The sequence below is a fragment of the Salvelinus sp. IW2-2015 genome, unplaced genomic scaffold (assembly GCF_002910315.2).
Source record: "Salvelinus sp. IW2-2015 unplaced genomic scaffold, ASM291031v2 Un_scaffold1838, whole genome shotgun sequence".
NCBI classification, from domain to species: Eukaryota; Metazoa; Chordata; class Actinopteri; order Salmoniformes; family Salmonidae; genus Salvelinus; species Salvelinus sp. IW2-2015.
Window position 1 is genome coordinate 13,815 of NW_019943208.1, and position 14,387 is coordinate 28,201.

At 40.9% G+C, this 14,387-nt stretch overlaps 1 protein-coding gene across 1 annotated transcript in view; it reads left to right on the forward strand.

Annotated features, from left to right (window-relative positions):
- Positions 1-8,582: 8,582 nt before the first annotated feature.
- Positions 8,583-14,387, forward strand: part of LOC112072153 (thyrotropin receptor-like) — a 34,869-nt gene continuing 29,064 nt past the window's right edge. The window contains exons 1-4 of the mRNA XM_070439676.1: positions 8,583-8,755; positions 9,393-9,464; positions 9,699-9,773; positions 12,183-12,257. Coding sequence (XP_070295777.1) covers positions 8,583-8,755; positions 9,393-9,464; positions 9,699-9,773; positions 12,183-12,257 — 395 coding nt within the window. The remainder of the gene's footprint in view (positions 8,756-9,392; positions 9,465-9,698; positions 9,774-12,182; positions 12,258-14,387) is intronic.

Consider the following 14,387-nt stretch of genomic DNA (forward strand, 5'->3'; position numbering starts at 1 on the left):
GGTTCTGAATAATCTAATCAAATCCAGGAATCTAATGGACATCTGGAGACTGCAACATCCCACAGACAAAGACTACTCATTCTACTCTCCTGTTCACATGTCTTATTCTAGAATCGTCTACTTCCTAATAGATTCCAAATTGATACCCAATGTGCTCAATTCGAAATACCATAGCACCTTAATAACTGATCACAGTCCAATTATGCTGTCCCTAAATTTGTCTTTGCTAAAACAGAACTACAGTTGGTGTTTCAACCCCTCCTTGCTCACAGACCAAGCATTCAATGACTGCATGACAGCCAAGTTGAATGACTTCCTCAAGACTAATGACACAGGAGTGGTATCTGATTCTACACTATGGGACACTTTAAAGTGGTTATGAGAGGTCATATTATTTCATATGAGTCTGCCATTAAAAAAAATGGAATCGCATGCAACTGGATAAGATAGGAAAAAAATCTCCCAGCTTCGGAGAGACATACAGAACTTCACACTCTCAGGTTGACTACAACAATATTTTGAAATTGAAATATGAATACAATTCTCAGGTCAGTAACCTCCTATTAAAGCTGAGACAAAAACTATTTGAACTAGGGGACAACCTGGAAAGGTTTTCAATCTTGCAAKCTTTCGGTTACAAGTCCAACACTCTAACCACTAGGCTACCTGATTCTGGTTCTGATGTATCAGCCTTCTTTGATTCCATCAGCCTGCCAAAACTTGATAATAGCGCCAAAAAAGAATTGACCTCAAATTTCACAACAGAGGAAATACTTGAGGCAGTAAAAGCTTTGCCACCTGGAAAGGTGCATGGTTTCAGCTGTGATTTTTATAAAACTCGGGATGATCACTGATTCAACAGAAAATTATATTTTGCCGAAATCATTGTATGAAGCCAATATTTGCCTTATGTTAAAAAAAAGGCAGAGAAGTAACAGATACTGCAAATTATAGACCAATAGCATTGCTTAATTTCGATACTAAAAGAATCACCAAAGTGCTTGCTAATAGGATGAAAAAACATGTAACAACCATTACTCATCCGGATCAGACAGGGTTTATCCCCGGCAGATTATCTTTTTCTAATGTGCGCAGGCTGCTTAACATTCTATATGCAAATCATGGAAACGGTTCCAAGGTGGCTATTACATCGCTAGATGGTCAAAAAAGGCGTTTGACCAAATAGATTGGTCATACATGTTCGAAGCACTGGCGACTCATTTATCGTCTGGGTCAAAATGCTCTACGCCTACCCAACATCCTCTATTCTGACCATCAGCGACACATCCAGTCCCCTTGGAACTACACAGATCTGTCCGGCAGATCTATCCAGTCCTCTGTTCTTTGCTGTCGTCCTTCAACCCCTGGAGATACAAATAAGGGATCATCCTCATATCCAAGGCCATAAAGTAGGAAACATAGAAAGCCGCATTTCGTTATATGCAGACGATGTGCTTCTATACCTCTCGGACTCAGTAGCCTCTGTCCCTAGCCTACTAGTCCCTAGCAAACTATCTGGCTATTCAATCAGTTGGGGGAAAAAGGGATCACGTGTATCTCAGATACTATTTCATCTAGAGAGGATACCATTTAAAGTGAGCCAGAGAGGATACCATTTATAGATGTGCATGACCACTTAACTTACCTGGGACTAAAAATACCTAGAAATCCGAAGCTCATCTCAAAGTTTAACGACAGAGAGTTCAAACAAACCATAGAGAACTGGAGAGTATTTCCTCTTTCTTTCTATTAATACAATAAAAATGGTTTATCTTCCCAGGTTCTTTTTTCTTTGCCAGAATCTTCTAACCCATCGTATTTGTAAAGCCCACTTGCAAATGCCCAAGGCAAGTGGTGGTTTAGGCCTACCCATCTTCAGGCATTATTACTGGGGACGGCTAATGCCAGGGCATTAGCATACTGTCAACTGCCTTTCCCTGATACATGTTGGCCCCCCTGTGGCTAATTATGGAAGTCAGGTCAGTAATAAATTCCTCTCTTCCAACCATGCTTTTCTCCAAAGCAGTGCCCAAACAAACTGAGCAACAACTTTCTTTGGAGAATTTAAAAATATATATGTATTAAACCAGATTAAGCATGTTTATAAGGTGCCTGATATGCTTTAATCCCCGATATGCTTAAAATACCCGATATGCTTTAATCCCCGATATGCTTAATCCAAGATATGCTTTAATCCCCGATATGCTTTCATCCCCGATGTGATTTAATCCCCGATATGCTTTCATCCCCGATATGCTTTAATCCCCGATATGCTTTAATCATTATTTTGTTCCATCTCGGTCTGGGTGTTTAATGAATGGAGGGAGAAGGGACTGGCCGCAACTGAAGATTTATACATAGTTTAAGCAGTTAGAACCATTCATACAATTAAATAATACATTCAAATTCTCCCATTCACATTCTTCCCATTATTTAGAAGTCAGACACTATATCAAAGGTAAAATTCTAAAAGTTGATACCCTCCCTGTATAACAATAGTTTAATGATCTCACTCTCCCAACTCAAAACACCTCATCTCACCGTTTGTCTCCTTTATCTCCAACTACACAGAGACCTCTCCTGGTCATCTCAAGGACACCTGGGGTAAAGAGTTCCATATAGACATATCCGATCATCTATATGGAGAAGCTCTGTCTAGAATTCACTCCTGTTCCATCAATGCCATATATTAACTGATAAAACACAAAGACATGCATAGACTTCATTACTCCAAAACCAAATGAAATATACTTTACCCCCAGGTCTCCCCACTGTGTGACAGATGTAAATCCTCAGAGGGTTCATTAACTCAGAACTTTTTTGTCTCTTCCCTCTAATAATCCTTTTTCAGAGGAACACCTTTTATTGGAATTCAAAGATATATGAGAGGGCCATTTGAACCTGACCCAGAACTTGCTCTCTTTTGCTGTTCAGAGAAAGTTCTAAGATCGTCCTACGAGGAACAACAGGCTCTGATGTTTGGAATGGTGTCTGAAAAAAAATCCTCACAAAATGAAAGTCACCCACCCCCCCTTGCTACCGTATATGGCTAGCAGAAACTCCTCCAGCAGATTAACTCCTCCAGGACTAACTCCTAAGTCCTCCAGGACTAACTCCTAACTCCTCCAGGACTAACTCCTCCAGCATTAACTCCTAACTCCTCCAGGACTAACTCCTCCAGGACTAACTCCTCCAGGACTAACTCCTAACTCCTCCAGGACTAACTCCTCCGGGACTAACTCCTCCCGGACTCACTCACCCAGCAGATTAACTCCTCCAGCACTAACTCCAAAATCCTCCAGGACTAACTCCTCCAGCAGATTAGCTCCTCCAGCACTAACTCCTAACTCCTCCAGGACTAACTCCTCCAGCATTAACTCCTCCAGCACTAACTCTTCCAGCACTAACTCCTAACTCCTCCAGCATTAACTCCTCCAGCACTAACTCCTAACTCCTCCAGGACTAACTCCTCCGGCACTAACTCTTCCAGCACTAACTCCTAACTCCTCCAGCAGATAAACTCCTCCAGCACTATCTCCTCCCAGCACTAACTCCTAAATCCCTCCAGGACTAACTCTCCAGCACTAAACTCCTCCAGCACTAACTCCTAAATCCTCCAGACTTAACTTCCTCCAGCAGATCTAACTCCTCCAGGCACTAACACCCTAACTCCTCCAGAACTAAACTCCTCCAGCCACTAACTCCTAAACTCCTCCAGGAAACTCCTCCAGGACTAACTCCTAACTCCTCCAGGACTAACTCCTAACTCCTCCAGGACTAACTCCTAACTCCTCCAGGACTAACTCCTCCAGGACTAACTCCTAACTCCTCCAGGACTAACTCCTAACTCCTCCAGGACTAACTCCTAACTCCTCCAGGACTATCTCCTCCAGTAGATTAACTCCTCCAGCAGATTTGTCAAGATTGTGGGTCCATTTCTGGACCTTCTGGACAGAGATTGTGAACACCAACTAGGAACGCTTATTGTTATTGTAAATGTCATTGTTCCTCTATTCTTGTCCCATGTCCAATATTTTTTTCATATATACAGTACCAGTCAAAAGGTGGGACACACCTACTCATTCCTGGGTCTTTCTTTATTTTTTACTATATTCTACATTGTAGAATAATAGCGAAGAAATCAAAATGATGAAATAACACATATGGAATCATGTAGTAACCAAAAAAGTGTTAAACAAATCAAAATATATGTTATACGTGAGATTCTTCAAAGTAACCCCCCTTTGCCTTGATAACAGCTTTGCGCACTCTCTCAACCAGCTTCATGAGGTAGTCACCTGGAATGCTTTCCCAACAGTCTTGAAGGAGTTCCCACATATGCTAGGTACTTGTTGGTTGCTTTTCCTTCACTCTGCGGTCCAACTCATCCCAAACCATCTCAATTGGGTTGAGATCGGGTGATTGTGGAGGCCATGTCATCTGATGCAGCACCCCATCATGCTCCTTCTTGGTCAAACAGCCTTACACAGCCTGGAGGTGTGTTGGGTCATTGTCCTGTTGAAAAACAAATAATAGTCCCACTAAGCGCAAACCAGATGGGATGGCGTATCGCTGCAGAATGCTGTGGTAGCCATGCTGGTTAAGTGTGCCTTGAATTCTAAATAAATCACAGACAGTATCACCAGCAAAGCACCCCAACACCATCACACCTCCTCCTCCATGCTTCACATGGGAACCACAAATGCAGAGATCATCCGTTCACCTACTCTGCACCTCACAAAGACACCGCGGTTGGAACAGATTTCCACCGGTCGAATGTATATTTCTCGTGTTTCATGGCCAAAGCAAGTCTCTTCTTCTTATTGGTGTCCATTAGTAGTGGTTTCTTTTCAGCAATTTAACTATGAAGGCCTGATTCCCTCAGTCTCCTCTGAACAGTTTATGTTGAGATGTATCCCACTAGAGGGATATCTTCAACCACCAACCTACTACCCTGAGACAAGGCCAAGTATAGGCCACAAAGATCTCCCCCACAGCACAACCCAAGGGGGGGCGCCAACCCGGACAGGAAGATCACGTCAGTGACTCAACCCACTCAAGTGACGCACCCCTCCTAGGGACAGCATGGAAGAGCACCAGTAAGCCAAACCCTGTAATAGGGTTTGAGGCAGAGAATCCCAGTGGAGAGAGGGGAACCGGACAGGCAGAGACAACATGCTCAGAATGTGATCTGTAGCTTGAGAAAGGTGTTTCCAGAGGGGCGGGGCGGGAGCGGACGCGAAACTCAGTATTCACAGTCACGGGCTTAGCTATATTCTTGGGGTGGCAGGAAGCCTAGTGGTTAGAGCGTTGGACTAGTAACCAAAAGGTTGCACGATCAAATCCCTGAGCTGACAAGGTAGAAATCTGTCATTCTGCCCATGAACAAGGCAGTTAACACACTGTTCCTAGGCCATCATTGAAAATAAGAATTTGTTCTTAACTGACTTGCCTCYTTAAATAAAGGTAAAATACTTTATTTTAATTCTTCAAGAATCAATATAATTAATAATGAATCCAAACATCGATGTAGCTACTGCAGATGGCATGTAAATGTCGTTAAAGGGGCAATAGGCCACCCGATTTAATCAGGAGACATTATTCATATTATTGGATGATCTCTACCAACCCCCAAAAAATACCCCCTGGGTTGACTACTTTGAAATGGTGGAAGCCCTCAATGGCAAGGTGTATTCTAAAATGGGTTATATGCATCTGGAGCCCTCTTTCTACCTCTATGGGACAAACCTCTGGCAAAACAGAATGTCACCTCGTGATATCTGGGCCCCGGTTTCCCAAAAGCAGCTTTCTAAGTTTAGCATTAGAACCTTCATAAGAGCATCTTTCACTTTCCGAGCCATTTCCCAAAACCATGTTTATTAACATTGCACTTGAAATCTCTTCTTATCTAATACCTGCCTCAGACCACTAATAGAACAGCTAAGTGTCCTTAGATCATCGTTTACCCTCCCACGTCAATTTACACACTAAAGACAGAATGAAGATGTTTATCTCTCTGTGACCAGTGAACCTAGAAGACTTCATATAAAAAGCCTAAACGTTTTGCAATGTTATAAACAAGCGAAGCTAGGAAGCATTTAATTAAATCCGAAATAACCAAATTATAATAGCTAGATTATTAGGCTAAATATTGACATCACTTTCAAATACAGTACATATGTGGAGACCTGCTCGTCGAACATCTCATTCCAAAATCATGGGTATTAACATGGAGTTGGTCCACCCTTTGCTGCTATAACAGCCTCCAGTCTTCTGGGAAGGCTTTCCACTAGATGTTGGAACATTGCAGCTATAACAGCCTCCAGTCTTCTGGGAAGGCTTTCCACTAGATGTTGGAACATTGCTGCGAGGATTTTCTTCCATTCAGCAACGAGAGCATTAGTGAGGTCGGGCACTGATGTTGGGCAATTAGGCCTGGCTCGCAGGCGGCGTTCCAATTCATCCCAAAGGTGTTTGATGTGGTTCTGGACAAGTCAGTCAAGTTCTTCCACACTGATCTTGACAAACCATTCTGTATAGACCTTGCGTTGTGCACGGGGAAATTGTCACGCTGAAACAGGAAAGGGCCTTTCCCAAACCGTTGCCACAAAGTTGGAAGCACAGAATCATCTAGAATGTCATTGTATGCTGTAGCATTAAGATTCCCCTTCACTAGAACTAAGAGGCCTAGCCCAAACCATGAAAAACAGCCCCAGACCATTATTGCTCATCCACCAAACTTTACAGTTGGCACTATACATTCTGGCAGGTAGCGTTCTCCTGGCATCCGCCAAACCCAGACTTGTCAGTTGGACTGCCAGATGGTGGAGCAGGATTCATCACTCCAGTAACGCATTTCCATTGCTCCAGAGTCCAACGATGGCGAGCTTTACACCATTCCAGTCGATGCTTGGCATTGCGCATGGTGATCTTAGGCTTTTGTGCGGAAACCCATTTCATGAAGCTCCCGACGGACAGTTCTTGTTCTGACATTGCTTTCAGAGACAGTTTGGAACTCGGAAATGAGTATTGCAACCAGGGACAGACGAGCTACACACGCTATGCTCTTTAGCAGTCGGCGGTCCTYTTCCGTTAGCTTGTGTGGCCTACCACTTCGTGGCTGAGGTGTTGTTGTTCCTAGACGTTTCCACTTCACAATAGCAGCACTTACAGTTGACCAGGGCCGCTCAAGCTGGACAGAAATATGACCAACTGCCTTGTTGGAAAGGTGGCATTCTTTCACTGAGCTCTTCAGTAAGGCCATTCTACTGCCAATGTTTGTCTATGGAGATTGCATGGCTGTGTAGTCGATTTTATACATCTGTCAGCAACGGGTGTGGCTGAAATAGCCGAATCCACTAATTTGATGGGGCGTCCACATACTTTTGTATATATATTTTATGTGCAATCGATAGACCAACCTAGTATTAAGTCATAAGGCTTCATCTGAGCCGCTTCAATATTTGTATCTATTGGGCTTATAGGCTACTATCATCTAAAAGCTCACCCATTTCACTGTAGCCTAACCAGTAACTTAAAGGTCAACATATTAGGTTTCATGGCAACACGCAACTTGCTACCTCATGTTTACTCATTTAGTATGACTCAATTGTATAATATCTGTAGGCCTACATACGGCTCAATTCCTGCCTGCCATTAGGCTACAATAATTTGTTGAGCAATTACGAAAACCGTTGTCATCATATTCTAGTTTAATCTCATGTTGATGTTTTCGATTTCGATTTTATTCATTCTTGCTCACAGTTTACATAAACTGAAGAAATTCAGAGTTAACATCAATCAAACATTGCACAGAAAATAGCACGAGAAAATACTTAGAATTCATAACACATGGCAAACATATAGTACAGACAGATACATAACAGGCTACAGAACATTTCTTCTCTGTAAAAAAAATAACAAATATTTAAAAAAAGATCACTTTGAATAGGTATCCTCTAAAGAGCTACAGCTAACTCTTTAGCATTTATTCTGGAATCATTGTCAGCATTGGACAGCTCTTGTAACGACACAGGAAAATGTCAGTTTGTATCGAGTGCACTACGTGGTGTTTTGGGAAACGTGTGTGACGTCTACAGCCGTTATTTTGTACAATGRATTGTCATCGGGAAACGGGCCCTGGATGGTTCGCATGAATCTACAAATCTCCTGGCCCCAGATCCTACAATCTGTCCAATATGAAAATATTATTGGAACTGTATATTCCCAATAAATAACCTACAGTACAACGCATTATGCTTAAACATCCTGAAAAGTCAGAATGCAACGTAACAGACTATATAGCCTGTAAAAATAACTCCCCAACCCCATGCGGTGTGATTCAGGCATGTTCAACGCACGCAAATTTCAGATGAAAGGAACGCCCCCGTACCGCATCTCTGTCAATTGTGACATCGACTTAACTTGGGAGTACATGTCTACATGAGATGCTATACGGGCGAATACAACTTTAATATACCTTGTCATTGGAAATTATACTTTAATGTGCCGAATATGCGTTCATAGGCTTCACGCAATACCAAATAATGAGTGAGGATATCCATTCAGTAATATATCTGAAAATGAATCTGATTATTCGTATGTTTATACTTTTCATCGCTTCACCGGTCGATTCAACTGATAACATCGACGTTTGCCCAACTTTTTGCGACTGCACCAAATGGGACAGTACGAAAACAGTGTCATGCTTCGAAATTGACGTCCTACCTGCATTCCATCCCAGCACTAAAGAGTTGTAAGTACATTCGTTTCTGTATCTTTCTACTGTTTCTTTTTTACCGGCCATGTCAGTCGGTCGAAGTGATGCTGATGTAAAGGAATAACTCAGCAAAAGAGAAGTTCACTTAATTGACATACGACGAATAATACCTGATAGTGGGGTTTAGTTTTAAGCTACAGTCTGGGATTCAAGAAATCTGTTCAACTGGGGATTTGAATTCTGTATATTTACCTCATGGGTTTAACACAGCTGTCTGTTTTTATCATTACCCAACATACCAAGAAGCTATTCTCATCTTGTAAATGTGTATAATCTAATAATAATAATCAGCTTCTATTGGATACTATGTCGACAGAACAATCCCMCTCTCTTTCTCCAGATCTACACTGACCAGTAACCATCATCCCATAGTCCCAAAATATGTTTATATTATCTATATAATGTCTATGGATATGACAGGTCAGCCAATAGTTACTTTGTATTTGCAGATAACTAAATTAGAAGGAGAAAAAAAAGCTAATGAGTATAATAATGTGTTGTAGGGATATTATAGAGATGTGAAAACTAGAATGGATACCATTACATGCACAACACAAATGAAATGAAAAAGCACTATACAATGCAATGGACTATCGATGTATTATCACAACAGGTGGCTTGTGGAGACAAGACTGACCTCCATATCTCAGGATGCCTTCGCCAACTTGATCAACATCTCTCACATGTAGGTTATTGTTTGTACCATATGCTACTATGTTATATCTGTAGTGGTAAAAGTATAATATCATAGAACTGAACAACCCGTCATTGATTATCTCACTTCCATACACTTCCATAGGGCCTACAGGGGAACAGCCTGGATGTAGATGTAGCTCAGGACTGTATACAATGTACTACTATCCAATCTGTTCTTGCAGTGAAAAAGTTACACATTTCCATTCTATATTTTCCCAATCAGTTACATCTCAGATGATGAAAGTCTGAGGAGTCTGGAGAGACATTCCTTTCACAAGCTGCCCAGGGCTATTCACATGTAAGTACAGTAGGTTAGGCGGCCACGCCACAGTCCCTCTTTTTACTTCGGAAACCCTTCTCTCTTTTATCTCATATATCTATCTACCTCAGCTCAGGGTTGCAGCACATATAGAGCCCCCAATCTACCATTCCAGAGTTTGTGTTTTAGCTCAACGGCAGCCCCGCCATGTGGTTTGGAATTGTAACAGGAGGTGCCTGAATCGTTGTTTAGCCTAAACGGTTTAGTCAAAGAAATATCAATTACATGACCAAACAAGAGACTGAATAAATATTGGAAAATAACATGCATTTACATGAGTTCTCAACGGCTGGCACAGAGGCAGGGCCTGGATTACCGACCGGAGCACATGCCCCGGGGCTCCAGGTGACATCCACTGATTTTGTCATAATGTTTGAGTCACTCAGATAACATAAGAAAAAGGCATAAGCCATGTCGAAATGTGTAAATCTACAGAAAATATAAGCACATTTTTATCTCAGCCCAAAGGCAAAATGTGTAGAATTGCAGGAATTCAGTTTTAAAACAGCAAATTTTTCTTTCTGCCACCAAGAGTACGGGGTTCTAAAATGTTATTGCCCAGGGCCCCAGATTTGGTTAGTCCGGCCCTGCACAGATGCTGTTTTTTTGTTGTGGTTTGAATGGTTGCAGTCTCCCAGACAGCCATGGTAGACATGCACAGACTCTGGGTTGTGGCTTAAGGAAAGGGAAAGCGGATACCTACTCAGTTGCACAACTGACTACATTCGACTGAAAMGTGTCTTCTCAAGAGGCAATATACAGCTGCTACATCCTTTCTTTGACTTATAAGTTAATGATATGTAGCCATTGATTCTTCATGAATACAACTTATAAATGTCTCATGAGCTTAGTTCAGCTGTTGTACCCGATCAGAACCCCAAAATATAAGCTTGTTTTACTCCAATGTTTGTAAACATATTAAATGTAAACAAACACTATATAGCCTCAAAACATGGTTATAACTATACTTTGGATGTCATGGACGGTKAGTCCTTGCATCRGTAGCTCTGTCTATGAATTTGAGGGTGTGTACATTTCTCCAGCCCCATCCCTCAGCTTTTTACCAAAACAAAGGCGAGGATTACTGATCCAACCCAATCTTTTCACTTCCTGGGTGATTGTGATTATGTTCCAGTATGGTAGAAATGTGTTTGGCACTGGCAACATGGTAACATAGAACATAGTAACATGGTAATATAGAACATGGTAACATAGAACGTGGTAACATGGTAACATAGAACATGATAACATGGTAATATAGAACATGGTAACATAGAACGTGGTAACATGGCAACATGGTAACATAGAACATGGTAACATAGACCATGGTAACATGGTAACATAGACCATGGGAACATGGTAACATAGAACATGGTAACATGGTAACCTAGAACATGGTAACATAGAACATGGTAATATAGAACATGGTAACATGGTAATATAGAACATGGTAACATAGAACGTGGTAACATGGCAACATGGTAACAAAGAACATGGTAACATAGACCATGGTAACATGGTAACATAGACCATGGCAACATGGTAACATAGAACATGGTAACATGGTAACATAGAACATGGTAACATAGAACATGGTAACATAGCATGTGGTAACATGGTAACATGGTATATGGTAGCATGGCAACATGGTAACATTGAACATGGTAAAATGTTAACATAGAGCATGTTAACATTGCAACATGGTAACAAGGTAACATAGAACATGGTAACATAGAACATGGTAGCATAGAACGTGGTAACATGGTAACATAGAACATGGTAACATTGAACATGGTAACATGGTAATATAGAACATGGCAACATTGTAACATAGAACATGGTAACATAGAACATTGTAACATGGTAACATTGAACATGGTAAAATGGTAACATAGAGCATGGTAACATTGCAACATGGTAACTTGGTAATGTTGTAACATAGAACATGTTAACATGGTAACATAGAACATGGCAACATGGTAACAATGTAACATAGAACATGGTAACATAGAACATGGCAACATGGTAACATAACATGGTAACATGGTAGCATAGAACATGGCAACATGGCAACATATAACATGGTAACATAGAACATGGTAACATGGTAACATAGAGCATGGCAACATAGAACATTGTAACATGGTAAAATAGAACATGGCAACATAGAACATGGTAACATAGAACATGGTAACGTGGTAACATAGAACATGGTAACGTGGTAACATAGAACATTGTAACATTGTAACATGGTTACATAGAACATGGTAACATTGTAACATTATGGACATTTTGGACTGTGTGCTGTGGTGTTGGTTGTTGTTCAATTGTGTGCGCATCACATTAATTTACTGTGTGTGTGTGTGTCTGTGTTTGTGTGTGTCACAGAGAAATAAGGAGTATCAGGAGCCTGTCTTACATTGACCCAGAGGCATTCAAGGACCTCACAAACTTAAAGTACCTGTAAGTGGGGGAAATTATTTCATTTAATTTATTTACTCTTATTTTACCAGGTAAGTTGACTAAGAACCTATTTTGATGCAACCATTAACTGTCATGGCAGCTTCGCCCCTTATTCACACAAACACATTTCTACGTTCATCATTTTTAATGGGGTAAGAATCAAAGTGATCCCATGCATAAACCCTGCTGATCGAAAACCGCTTCACACCGCAACGATTATTATTTGTATTTGGATACTCACAAACATTCTAGTCTGTGATGGTTTTAAAAAGACCCAACCGTTTATCAGCTACCCACACCAGCTGTTTATGGTAGAACATTCTGCTGTGAATAAGGTAGAAGAATAGAAGTCAAGTAAAAACTTCCACACATGTTCAAGAAACGGAAGAAGCAGAGAACTGTGAAATGGCTAAAATAATCAGTGGTTCAGTCACTTAGTGAATATGTCTCCCAGGAGCCCTTTCAGCGATGAAGTGTTGTCTTGTTCACGATGGTATTCTCCTGTCCTTTTAGAGGACGATGCATTAGTTTCGGGCTTTACTTAGGCTACCTAATTTATAATAATTGTATTTAATCATTTATACAATTTAGCAGACACTTTTATTCCAAGCAATTTACTTTCATGTGCGCACCATGCTCCATGCTCTACCAACTGACCTACCTGGTCCAATGGTTGTCTTGGCAGCACCTCTATACATAAAGTAAATTATACTTTATCATATATAATTGACCAGTTAGTATAAGTGGCTGAATGACAAATTGTTGATTATAATGGTGTGCAGGAATTACTGGAACGCTGCAGTTACTTCAGGTCTCCCCGACAATATCTAGAATTGAAATCCATTCTAGACCGTCTGATTGGTCCCAGAAACCGATGGGATGGGCCAGAGCCAAAACGTACGTGGGTAAAACACTGTTTTAGAAATGTGTCCCTAACCCTAACCCTAACCCTTTGATACTCTAATGGGTTAGAAATGATCCAATCGCTGATGACTTAGTTTTGTACATCCATAGAGATCCTATTCAATTACTCATTATTAGTATTCTAATTCCTAATTCTATTTGTACAACGGCCCTTATTCTGACGTCACCACAAACAACTTCAATGATGTCTGCCTCAGACTGAAGTATGTAGCGGATGATAGAGCAGCAGATTAATTCAGTTTGAGTCGTCAGGCAATGCGGGTCCCCTTCCAACAACGCAGAGTTAAAGATAAAGATGAAACAATTAAAAATAGAAACACCAGGAATAAATACACAGTGAATAACAATAACGAGGAAAAATAACATGGCTATATACAGTGAGTACCAGGTAAGAACATGGCTATATACAGGGTGTACCAGGTAATAACATGGCTATATACAGGGAGTACCAGGAAATAACATGGCTATATATAGCGAGTACCAGTACTGAGACGATGTGCAGGTATACAAGGTAATACCATGGCTATATACAGGGAGTACCAGGTAATAACATGGTTATATACAATGAGTACCAGGTTATAACATGGCTAATATACAGTGAGTACCAGGAAAGAACATGGCTATATACAGGGGGTTACCAGGTATAACAAATGGCTATATACAGGAGTACCAGGAAATAACATGGCTATATATAGCGAGTACCAGTACTGAGACGATGTGCAGGTATACAAGGTAATACCATGGCTATATACAGGGGAGTACCAGGTAATACATGGTTATATACAATGAGTACCAGGTAATAACATGGCTATATAACAGCGAGTACCAGGTAATAACATGGCTATATACAGGGGTACCAGGTTAATACATGGCTATATACAGGGAGTACCAGTACTGAGGAGACGATGTGCAGGTATACAAGGTAATAACAATGGCTATATACAGGAGTACCAGGTAATAACATGGCTATATACAAGGAGTACAGGTAATAACATGGCTATATACAGAGAACCAGGTAATAACATGGCTATATACAGGGAGGTACCAGCATAACATGGCTATATACAGGGAGTACCCAGGCAATAACATGGTTATATACAGGGAGTAACCAGGTAATAACATGGCATATATACAAGGAGTACCAGGTAATAAAATTGATATATACAAGGAGTGCCAGGTAATAGCATCGGCATATACAGAGTACCA